Source organism: Passer montanus, unplaced genomic scaffold, assembly GCF_014805655.1.
Source record: "Passer montanus isolate IOZ18808 unplaced genomic scaffold, ASM1480565v1 scaffold103, whole genome shotgun sequence".
NCBI classification, from domain to species: domain Eukaryota; kingdom Metazoa; phylum Chordata; class Aves; order Passeriformes; family Passeridae; genus Passer; species Passer montanus.
In genome coordinates this window covers 1,190,415-1,203,186 of record NW_024356838.1, presented here as the reverse complement: position 1 = coordinate 1,203,186, position 12,772 = coordinate 1,190,415, and the positions used below count along the sequence as shown (strand labels likewise).

Here is a 12,772-nt window from a genome sequence, read left to right as displayed (position 1 = left end):
GTCTGTGGTGTTGTTTTTTTTTTGTTTGTTTGTTTTTTTTGGTTTTTTTTGTTTTGTTTTGTTGGGGTTTTTTGGTGGGGGGTGGGTTTTTGTTTTTTGGTGGTTTTTTTTTTTTTTGCAATCTCCATATTGAATTTGCATTTGATTACAAAAGACTAAAACCAATACTCTGATAGTACTTCAGCATCTTTTCTTCTGTCCCATGGAGACTGCTTATCAGAAGTTCACATCAGCCTTACCTTATGCCATGATTACCAGGCACAGTGCTCAGTTTGCATATACAACAGTTTATTTCACCTTGTCCACTTTGGTTAATAACCAAATATTTCCCTAAGTATTCATTTGTCACACCAATCATTTCAGGTAGGTGTTCATCGCATTCCCTATTGGAAATAAAAATATGTCCTATAGGTAGGGTACCATATGCTCTCTTAAAATGATGCCTAAAACACTGACACAACTAATGATAACTACTAATGACTAAAACCAGAGGTAAACTAATGAGGGGCATGACATACCAGCTAGACATGCAATATAACAGCCAAGTAGCATCTGCCAATTTGACTTAATGGTACTTTTTTCTTACATTAAGTAATCTAATAATACAGATTATAATCCGTGTTTAGGATGTCAAGTAACACTTCAGAAGTTCATATAGACCATTTTGATACAGCAGCAGAGAGAGCAAAGGCACTCAAAACACTGAATAACATCAGGAGTTGGGGAGTAGACTGTTTCCCAGCAGAGCTCTATATTAAAAAAAAAAAAAGAGAGAAAAATTTGATAAACCCATTCCTAAATAGTTCTCTTTATTGCTATTATAAAAGCATAGAAATTTTCAGAGAAATCTTTTTCTATTAGCCACGTCTATTACATAGACTTTTCTGATGTCAAAAGATCATGTGCCACATTTATATCAACACATATTTTTCAGTGACAGTCAGGGTCAAAAGTATAAAGCACCTATGTGGTCCCACTTTTCATTTTTGTTTAAGACTATTTCATTTATTATGTTGCACATGTGTTCTCAAACATTCATTCAGATGTAGGAAATTTGGCAGCTTTCAGTTTTCTGACATTTATAGAAAGAAACCAGTAGAAACTACAGAGGAAAAATTCTTACCACTTGACTGCCGCCCGAGTAAGGTGATTGCTGAAAATAAACAAACAAATACATTTATAGAGGTGTTCCCAGCCAACGGTTTTGAACAGTTTTTTCCTGTGATCAACAAGATTTTAATAGCTTTACCCACAGCATGGGTTTAAGTTGTTCAAGAGGAAGGTTGAAATAGTATTAATACACAATGTTCTCTTCAGACCAAGTCATCCCAAAATTTCTCTACCCATCACCCAGGTTTTTTGTTTACTGAGAAAAGAAGATTTAAGTGCTGTGGTGAAAGTATTCTTACCGGTTTCCCAGAGTAAGTGCTTCCTGAGCCAGAGCCACCCTGTGAAATAATTACGAACCGTTTAATTTTGTCATACAAGGCTGCAGTGAACAGTGTCCAAAGAGCACACAGCAATCTTGAAAATGCCCTGGATTAATATTGGGTCTGATAGTGATTTTAGTTTTGCCATTTTTCACTGCACTTTCCCCCCTATTTTAATTGAATAGCCTCAAATAAGCACAGCTATGTCCTTTTTATTGCAGGAAGAGTTTCAGAGGAATGGGTCAAAGCAATGTGTCTTGTCTGAACTACAGATTTGGAAACTGAAACAATTACACTGATATTTAAATGCATCATTCTTATTAGAATGGCCCAAGCATGTTCCTATGAGTCAGTAACAGAGTATATAAAAACTTTGCTATGGGAGGAATAAATGCTGCCTCATCCTAAGTTTCAACAAAATATTCCAATTCTTATTGGTAATTTTTCTCATACCTTTACCATTGTAACACAATTTAAAATTTCACCCTCATTGTTGTTACCTATCTTAAACCCCAAGATCCCCATTTCTAATTTGGTTGCAGAATACTGAAAGAAGAATATCCTTACTGGCTTTCCTTGATGACTGCCTCCTGAGGAAGAGGAACCCTGAAAAAAGATACCTGTTTTTGACTCTATGTCTATTTGTGCTTAAATAGTCTTGCTCTCTGTAATTAAAGACCACAGAAGAATGAACACTGTTTTGTATCATCATCTAAAAATCCCAGGCAAAACTTTATCTGAAATACATATATTTAACATTTTCTGTTATGTGTGTTCTTTTAAATGTTGTATTGGACAACTTAATACAAAATTCTCAAGAAAAAAAGAACTGGTTTATGGTTCTGTTTAATATATGGAATAGAAAAAATAATAAGGTCCAATTAAACCATAATTCTCCTGGTATCAGTATATAGTTACATTTGGGGAAAAAAAAAGACAGCACCAACAAAATAAGGCAAATTATAAGAGGCCTTCACTCTATAGCCCCTACTTAAAGGAAACTCTAAGAACAAAGGTAGTTGAAAATAAAAGTAGGTACATAAAAATTAGATGTTCCTAAAGCATCTTATTCAGTTTTCTGGTGAAGAGACTCTGCTTATTTGAATGGCATTGCCAACAGGAAATGTTACAACCATTAAGTTTTTAAGAAATGCCATCAAATACATACATAAAATGTCCTACCTTTAGGATTCATGTATTAGAAAATGTAACCTTTATGATCACTTTTTAATTACAAGTACATCTTTTCTATAAGAGATAAGCTAAAACATTTGTATCAACTGCCATTGAATGGCAAGAGTGAGGTCCAAATTACATAGTAAAAAGAGTAGTCTGAAATGGTAGAAGTTGAAAATATGCATAGTTAAATGGCAACTATTATTTCCTTCAAAAAGGAAAAGTGTTTTCTTCAAAGCAAGACAGAAATGCTTAAGAAAAATGCATACAAAATCAATGAGAAACTGAGCTCTGAGCACAAAGTGTATTATTATTATTAATTTAAACATAAATAGCTGTTCAGAAGTTCCTTACATACACACACACAAAAATCCAGTGGACTTATTCTGTGATTACTGGTTCAACTACACAGTAAACTGTCTCAAAACTGTGTGAAAATAAATATCATCTTTGAATTTGTTGAGAATATCCCAGATAAGTAAATCAGGTGCCACTCTTTGCATGTTAAAGTGATTCCCTGTCTAGTCTATAACTAACTTGCTATCATTTTTTTAAGCAGGTGTATAAGAAAAGAGAAAGGTAAATTTGAATGTTTTGTACTTACTGGTTTACCATGTTGTCTGCCTCCAGAAGGATATGAGCCCTGTAAAAAGTAAATCAAACTTGTATTAATTGAATGTAAAATCTTCTACCACTGTCTTGAGACAATTTCTGCAGTACATAAGACAAGCTTATTTGGGTGTTCTTTGAACAAAAAAAGGTAAATGGGATGCTTAAAATTTACACTTTGTACTACACACCACAGCAATGGCAATTTGAATCAAGAAAGCAGTGTTATGAAAAACAGCCTGGCAACTATAGTGTGTTCAAAGGAATATTTTATACTCAGAGCAGTAACTCATTGTAACCAAATCTTTTATTCACCTTATTGAAATTATTTCAATCCTGTTTAAACTTAATAAAATGGCCAAATTAATGTGTCTGTCAGCATCAAGTAACTGACCTGATTTAGAGACTATGTTAGGAAAGAGTTTGAAGTGATGGGATGGAAAGAGAATACTAACCTGCCCACCATATTGGCTGCCTCCTGAAGGATAAGATCCCTATTAAAAAAATCACAGAAAATGAACAGTGGTTACTTTTTGTTATTCTGTGCAAAATGAAACATCACTGGACTTTTTACAGGAGATCTCAGTCATAATCTGGAAAGTATATTAATCTAAAAAGATGCAGTAAAAGACTTCTGATCTAATGCCTTGAAGTTCTTCAACAGCTGAAAGTAGTAAATTGGGTGGTCACAAAACACCTGCTGAGACTGTTCTGTTCCATAAATAAATGGATCAAAAGTGTCTTAGATATGGCTCCAATCAAGAGAAAAAAACCCAATTTACTCTATTTGTGATTTTCTACTATGTCAGACATGTTTAGAGAGCACCTTGTGTATTATTGTAAAGACACTGTTAATATTACCAAATAGGTAGTTTGGGGGGAAAAAAATATTTGCAGCTGTTAAGAATCCTCTCCATTCTAGGTGAGATTATCTTTTTAATAGTGATACTGAACACCAATGCTTGCCAGTGGAGTAAAAAGCAATTAATTTTTTTAGTATGGTACAGTGAGACACTGCAAACACAGTAATACTAATGAAAAATAAGCTCCATCTTTTGAGTTAGTCATGCATTTCATCTGTCAGCTATTTGCACTAGTAACATTTCTGAATCAGTGGCAAGCAGTCTGCATAAAGGTACATGCTTAACAGGAAGAGTCTTGAGGTGACCTGAAGAGGTTAAAGTAGTGTTACTGTGTGTAACACACGAATTTATATTTTTAAAGCAGTATCTATTGGTTTATTCTGTACCTAATTTTCCAAGTATTTAATGTAAATATTAAAATAATCACTTGAGATAAGAGGCATTCTGAGGTAAAACAACTAAAATAATGATCTATGGAATTTCTTTGCATGGAAATTTGTTCATGCTACTCCATTTTGAGTAGACTCCAGCTACTGACAGTACCTGTTTTCAAATATTTATTAGGAGTACAATGACCCTAAAAACTGTCAGTATATGTACTGCATGATATTTTTTCAGCTGATAAATTGCAAATAGAAGTAAGATCTTGAAAACAAAGAAAATTTGCTTGCCTGTCCACCATACTGATTACTTCCAGGATATGAACCCTATAAAAAGAATGCAAATTTTTAATAACCTTTTTTTTTTTTTTTTTAAATAGCAACAAGTTTTTAAATGGCAAAAAAAGATCCTGGACTTAATATAATATAAACAATACTCATGACACTAACTAACTGGAAGAATTTTACACAGTTACTAATGCAGTGGCAGATGGCTAATTGTGCATACTTCACATTGTTGGTTTATGCAGTGAGATGAACCCTGTGAATGATTCTTCAGTAATTTTTCAAGGTAAGAAAGCTTCTATAACTACAAAGTAAAACCTTGGCTCTTGTATATAGAAGGATATAACTGAAATGTCAAGAGTGATTGAGTAAAAGCCCCGTTTTGCACTCTGAAATTATTGTACCTATCTCTGTGACTAAATTGAGCTCAATATTTAATGGCTGCTGGCACATATGACAACTGAGCCATGTTTATTCCTGAGGAACTAATCTATGTAAATGTGAGAGACAAACTGCCTACCTGTCCACCGTGGTAGTTGGTTCCTGCGAAAGAGCCCTGCATTCAACAGAAACAGCAATGTTTACTCTGTCCTAACCTCAGTGTCACACAGAGGAAATCCAAGAGAACACAGTGACCTACTGCAGTGATCAAGTCATTTACACCGCTTACTGTTATTCTGATTCATCTTGATTTATATGTCAAGGAATATATATGTGTATATATATAATGTGTATATAATTGACTATTATTATTATTATGTAATTTCTGTTTATATAAATTGTAATTTATATGTTGTTTTCAACACTTTTGATTCTCAAAATTGGCATATATACCATGGGTTATATACTCAGACGTCATTTTGCTTGATTACACAGACCAATAAAGAGAAGTAGTGATCCAAGCAATTTTTGACTGTACTGAATGTGTATTTGGGGGGTTTTTGGCTTTTTTTTTTTTTTAGAAGTTTACAGAGAAATAGGAAGTACACTAATTAGACAGAAAAATGGAAATAGCTTTAACTTTTTCAAATGTGTTTCTCTGCCCCATTCTGAAAGAATTTGGAGTCAAAATGTTAATCTAAATTTCACTAGTTCAATCACACTGTTAATAACTATCATAAGAGCAAAGTCCAAAACCCAACAGGTACACAATGAGATATTTGTGACACAGATTCTTAGAAAAGTCCCAGGCCTCTCTTACAAACTGAGTAGTTTGTATTTTGAATACAATACTATGGTTGCAAGTCGCTTAATATTTTTGCATTTAGCAGGTTCAAAATTGATCATTTTAACATAATGTGGAAAAAAGCTTTCATCATACATAGAACTTCACAGACAGAATTATTTCAAGAAGTGTAGTTCCTTGGGAATTTTCCAGTACATGTACATACTATGAAAAATATATAAAGACAAAAAATACTTACTGAACCTCCACCGGGGCACACACACCCACCCTGTACAAAACACAACCAAACTTACTTTCCTGGGTCTGTGATGGGAATAGGCCTCTGAATTAGTAAATCAAACTCATATTCTGCTACTCTAAGAAAATGGACTATAAAACACTGTTCATCAACATATCAAGCTCCATTGAAAAAAGCAGTTTCTTTATCTCTCCTCTGCCCTTTTAAGCTAGCTGCGCACTTACTGATCAAATTTTAAAATAGAATCTTCTAACTTCTCATTTAAAATCTATAGTAAAACCTACTCACAAAAGGGTAAGTGCTCTTTAGATGACTTCCAGTGGAGGCCAATTAGGTAACTTCTACTCTGATAAAATTTGGAGGTGGCCAGGTGTTTACTATTCATTGCCTCATTTTCCACATTCAATCTGGATAAAATGTGTAACTGGAAACAGTTTTTGTGAATGAAAGTTACACAAAGCAATTTGTGAGTATATGACACTAGCAGTACTGAACAGTGCAGAGAGAGACAACATACCTGTCCTCCAGACTGTCTGACCCCTGAAGAAAAGCCCTGGAAGAAATGAGTAACTTAATTACTTCTGTGTTACTGAGTAACAGTCTCACTTGTTCTTTGTGGTTCTCAGAATTTCAAATTGCTTCCACTTAAACATAACACAAAAATTATCTTCTTAAACCGTGATATGTTGAAGAAACATTTCTGTGCAGTGTCACTGCTTCCTGTATCATTTGCTCTTAACATTATCTGATATAGACAGACTCAGACTGCTTCAGTATGGCTTGATGCTATTCTATCTCAGAATGCTCCTTTTTTGCAAAAAATACCCATCTGTTTTCCTGATGAGCTGTGCACCCAAACTGCAAGTACCATGAAAGCAGAAGTTTTACCTGTCCACTATACTGGCTGCTTCCCGAAGAAGCTATACCCTAAAGAAATGAAAAAGCATTTGGATTTGTTGCACATTCTTTAGCTCATGACCTGTCACAGAAAAACACATTTATGTCTTCCTTGGATTTAAGAGCCACAGAGACATGAACATTTACTTTATGACCATACTGAAATCCACTGAAAGCCTTTACAGGGGCTGCTGTTTAAGCAGAACAATGCAGTTTGAATCAAAGTCAGCTTCAGGCAGGTGTGAGTAGTGCTGCTGCCCCGGACTGTGTGCTCACAGCAGCCTTCCATACTTTGCTTATATGGCCTGGCACAGCAGAATCAGATATTCATTTATTCTGTCTAAACACTGTTTTGCTGTAAGACACTCCTTTAAAAAATATTCTGATTTTCACAAAACCAAAAAAAACCCAAAAAACAAACAAACAAACAAAAAACCCACCAAAAAACAAATAAACAAACAAACAAAAAAACCAGAAAAAAAGGCAAACAATGGAGAAAACACCCATAAACAGAAAAACAATTCTCACCTGTCCTCCATAAGGTCTGCCACTTGAGAAAGATGAGCCCTGTAGCAAAGGTGCCAATTATTTCTCAAATCAAAAGGTTAAGAGCTTTTAAAAGAAACACTATGTTTTTCCTCTATTGCACAATGACAGGAAGGTAAATACTCAGCCTATTGCTTTCTGTGTCACTCCATATTAGAGGCTATACCTGCAGGCAGCACCAGGAACTTTGTCATCTTTCATTTCACAGGGGCATGAGGAGCCAGTAACTCCTCACCTTCTCCCCTCTTCCTATTTTAAACCATATTGCTTTTCAGATATCAACTCTCATACTGCATTTTTCTGAAGGAAATGAGGTAGAGGAGGGATGAATCTCCTTCCTTATTGTTAGAGCTAAGAAACCTTGACAGCAACACGCCAGGTTGGAGGGTAGAACAAGGCCAGAACTGCATTTAATACAACAGAAGCAGCAGATTTCCATAATTTTTGTATTGCTTCAGATCATATATATTTAGATACCTATCTGTTATCAGATAAACAAAACATTTTTCACAAAATATTTTTTCAGTCAATATAAAAGTACCCAGTTTTGGTGTGGAAGAAGAAGAGATTCTCACCTGTCCTCCATACTGGCTGCCTCCTGAAGAAGGTGAACCCTGAACAAAAAAGAATTGAATAATCTCTATATCCATGACATTGTAATCCTTTAAACCATGATACATATGAAGGAGTACCCGGTTTCCTTCACTCCAGAACTGTGAGTGGACTGAAGCAGACTGTGCCAAAATGGCTGAGGCTCATCTGCATTTACCATGATGCCTCAGAAGCTCCATCTTAAAAGCTCTTCTGTGGCTTGGCATCCCGATTTATAACCATTATATACTTAGCAACAAATTAGATAAAAAATGGACAGAACCCCCCAAACCAAACCCCAATCTCTTTAAAACCATGATGCCTCAGAAGCTCCATCTTAAAAGCTCTTCTGTGGCTTGGCATCCTGATTTATAACCATTGTATACCTAGCAACAAATTAGATAAAAAATGGGCAGAACCCCCCCAAACCAAACCCCAATCTCCTTATTCTTTTACCCAGAGAACTACCAAATCTCTTTGATAAAGTAGTAAATGCAACAAGGGAAGAATATTCACCTGTCCACCATATTGGCTGCCTCCTGAGGAAGGTGAACCCTAAAAATAAACAAAAAATGGAAACTGAAACCTTGTTACACCTGTTTCATAAGCTCATAGAATCATTTCATGAGGCTTTAAAAATTCTGGTTAGCTTCATAAAGTACTAATTTATTTCAGAGAGACATGATATCTAGTCCTGCAAATTTCAAGAGTCAATTGAGTCAACCAAGTATTTCACGTTCTATTTTTTTTTAGTCTTAGATAATGTTCTTCATCTGAACTTGTTTAATTACAGTAGCATCAGAACACTACAGAGAAAGATTTACTGAAAAGATTTTAGATTAAATTAAAGCTAAGATAGAGTCAATCAGGTGGACAGTAAATAAACTACAAAAATGGGGACTATTAATGCTTACTTGTCCACCATACTGGCTGCCTCCATAAGAAGATGACTCCTGGAAAACAATTGAGAATTAGTTATTTATGAATATCTAATTGGATTTTTCTATGGAAAGAAGTGGCAAAGACACCTGTATTTTGCTATTTGAGTGTTTGTGTGTAATTATCCCAAAATAAACTCTGTTTTTTGTCTTCCTTGAATTCACAATATTACTACAGAGTAAAGACCACTGTCAATTTTTGTGATATATTAAATTGAGATCCTTAACAGGAGTTAAATATTTATTAAAAATGTAATATAAAATATTAAAAGAAAGAACTTACATGTCCTCCATACTGGCTAGCTCCAGAGGAATATGAATCCTGTAAAGAATACCAGATGAGTGAATTACCTGCATTAGGATTTCCTTAAATAAAAGCATGACTCTTCCAGGACAACAGGAGCAAGAGACCAAGGTAAGAGTGAAGACAGGTGAGCAGGACTTTCAGAATGCTTTAATAACTAGGATTTAAGTTGAGCAAGCTAATTTGGGAAAATACCTGAGATACTTAGCAAGAGTGGCAGGCAAAGACACAGTGCTTTGCTTGTGTGACATGTTGGGAAGGTTAAAGTGACATTCTTTCCTGTTCTTTCTCTGCTCATTTCTGGAGAATGACTTTTTTTAATTTGGAAAGCTGAATGCTGGGCCAGAGCTAGCAGTAAAATATTGGCTACCTAACAGGACTCTGAAAACCAAACTAAGAAAATTTGCTGAAACCTCATACAACAAAAGGTCTCTTTAAAGAGGGGAGATTGGATTTTTTTTTTCTTCGTAATCGAATAAGGTCAAATAGGAATAAAAGATGAATTTCACTTGCTGGGCTTTTGCTCTTTTTACCCAGTTCCTATATAAAAATTTAATTTATTGAATGAATTAACAATCATTTTCAGAAGTGGCAAACTGCCTCTCTTTTTGGAATGAATGCTTACCTGGCTGTTGTACTGGCTGCCTCCAGAAGAAGATGTGTCCTGGGGAAAAATGCAAACACCAAAACCACCAATTATTTTGCTCTTAAATAAGTCTTTTGTAGCAAAACTTCTTGAAAGATAGTAGCACATAAAGACTAGTACTAAACTTTCCTGCAGTAATAATCTAAGAGGAATAAAATAACATAAATGCATATCCTTGGGTGATATTTTTACATAATTCAAAGGAAGCCAATGGAATTGACTCCCAATGTAAAGACTTATGCTGTTATCTACCTGTGTTTGTACAAAAATTTTCATTGTAAGGCTTCTCTTTGAATGAAAACTGTTTCAAATGGAAAGAGAAACTGAGATCACTGCACTAATGTCCTGTGTGCATTTTTTAGTTACAATTAAAACGAATGTCCTGTGTGTATTTTTAATTGTAACTAAAGTAGGTTATTTTCACAAGTGTATGACTTCTATTAGACACTGACTCTTTTTATCCTCTCTAGCCATTACACTGATAAAGCAAACAGAGGACACATTTAAAAGCTGATGAACATTTCTTACATTTGCAGAGGAATCGCTTCTGACTAAAGTAGGGGATCCACCCTATAAAGGAAAAAAAGAAAAGAAAAATTACCGTTTGTCTTTGGTCATAAACTATAAGTGAAACAAAACCTTAGAATGTCTGTTCCATAGCATTTCAATGGAAGAATATCTCAGCCTGAAATAAGTTACACTTATACTTCACTTACTTTTATCAATTTGCCAATAGAGAAAATATCCCTTTTTTGTCCCACAAGACCATAAATAATGAAGTAACATATTGTATCTACCTATAATTCATTGCCTAGGAAAGAAGAGTATTTCCAAGGTGCAGGAATGCCCTTTACAAGCTACATGTTGATAGGCCACATATGATTTGCTTTGGAAAACAGGGATTACCCTATTTCATAGTCCTTAAGAAATTTAATATGGAATTAAAAGCACAAGTGAGAAGTCACACCCTTTTTTGTTTTGTTTATGTTTTCTATTTTGTAAACATTGCTTTTTGATACAAATTTTTATGATTGGCAGTTTTATAGACTGGATATTATTTTAGCTTTCTTTCATGATAGATCTTTTGTCAATTAACTCTGCTATTTAATGCAATATTTTTTTGGCTTTTTGAGAAGAAATACACATCTCTGTAAATATTGTACAGCAGCTGACATCACTGCTCAGAAATGCAGCTCACTGCCAGCTTTAGAGCTTTCTGCTTTTATCAGAAATAATGTGGCCAGCAAGCAGCACTAGGGAAGTGATTGTCCCCCTGCACTGACTGGGCACTGATGAAGCTTGAATCCTTGTTCACTTTTGGGCCCCTCAGTAAAAGAAGGGCCTTAAGGTGTGGGATTGTGTCCAAAAATGGCAAAGGGGCTGGGGAAGGGTCTGGAGCACAAGATGTGTGAGGAGCAGCTGAAGGTGCTGGGTTTGTTTAGCCTGGACAAAAGGAGACTCAGATGGGACCTTATTGCTCTCTACGACTCCCTGAAAGGAGGTTGTAGCCAGGTGGGGGTTGGTCCTTTCATTCAAGTTACAAGCAATAGGGCAAGAGGAAATGGCCTCAAGCTGCTCCAGGGAAGGCCCACATTAGATTTTAGGAAACAATTTCTTCACTGAAAGGATTATCAAGTACTGGAGGGGTTGCTGAGGAAGGGGCTGAGTCACCAGCCCCAGAGGTACTGAAAAAACATGTACATGTGTCACTTAGAGACATGGCTAAGTGGTGACCTTGGCAGTGCTGTGTTAATGGTTGGACCCGAGGCATTCTCCAACCTAAATTATTCAATGATTCTGTAACACTGAATCTTGGCATGATAAGAAATAACTCCCACCATATCAGAACCATCTAAGTCACCAAAAGAACAATGAATGTAAAATTAAGAGTACATTCAAATAAGTAAGTTAGAAATAAATAGCATCTCACATAATTTTCCAGTTAAATAGTTTAGTAAAGGAAAATGTATAATGAACAAGTAGCACTTACAGAATTTGCCCCAGAACAATCACATCCACCCTGTAAAGAATGCAGAAAATATTTAGGATGTCAAGAGCACAGGACTGAAATGGGTTCTAGTTACAATTCAAATTACTTCTACCATCCCAGGCATGCAAACCATAAAGCCACATTTTAATTGCCCAGCTTCAAGAACTGAATCTGTTTCATCCCATGCAACTGTTCCTGCACTTATTGCTCCAGTGGGGCTACAAAATGCTCATTTTGTAATCTTCAAATTTTATTACCTACAATTTTTACCTTAAAAATAATACTCAGCAAAAGGATGAATACAACATTCTGAGTAGTACCACAGAAGGCAATTTTTTTTCTAAACAGGCCAGAGCACCTGGAGTACATGCAGAACTGTTTCGTGTTACAGATGATACAGAAAACAGGTGATTTCTACTCTGATAAAACTAACTGACAAGTGGCCATGAGTTCACCATTCAGTGTCTCACTTTACACTTTCAATATGCATTAATTTTGTTTAGTACCAAAGCAGGTACAGAAGCTGACATACACATGCCAAACAATTACTGCTGGTTACTCTGGCTTGCAGGATGCCCAAATGACAAATGGCAAAAGAAAACAATGTGTTGTTGAGGCTTTGGGCAAAAAGGAGAGTGGTGAAGGAAAACAGTTCTTGTAAAGGAAAGATGAGAGAAATAAATCAGGGTGCCT

General features: G+C 35.4%; 1 protein-coding gene across 1 annotated transcript in view; it reads right to left on the bottom strand.

Moving 5' to 3' along the window:
* The window catches only part of SLC35A3 (solute carrier family 35 member A3), a 41,631-nt gene that overhangs the window by 23,574 nt on the left and 5,285 nt on the right, over nucleotides 1-12,772 (bottom strand). The window contains 18 exon segments of the mRNA XM_039717922.1: nucleotides 1,124-1,153; nucleotides 1,410-1,448; nucleotides 1,998-2,036; nucleotides 3,211-3,249; nucleotides 3,671-3,709; nucleotides 4,750-4,785; nucleotides 5,264-5,299; nucleotides 6,168-6,197; nucleotides 6,685-6,720; nucleotides 7,056-7,094; nucleotides 7,593-7,631; nucleotides 8,186-8,224; nucleotides 8,718-8,756; nucleotides 9,116-9,154; nucleotides 9,423-9,461; nucleotides 10,069-10,107; nucleotides 10,618-10,659; nucleotides 12,080-12,109. Coding sequence (XP_039573856.1) covers nucleotides 1,124-1,153; nucleotides 1,410-1,448; nucleotides 1,998-2,036; nucleotides 3,211-3,249; nucleotides 3,671-3,709; nucleotides 4,750-4,785; nucleotides 5,264-5,299; nucleotides 6,168-6,197; nucleotides 6,685-6,720; nucleotides 7,056-7,094; nucleotides 7,593-7,631; nucleotides 8,186-8,224; nucleotides 8,718-8,756; nucleotides 9,116-9,154; nucleotides 9,423-9,461; nucleotides 10,069-10,107; nucleotides 10,618-10,659; nucleotides 12,080-12,109 — 669 coding nt within the window.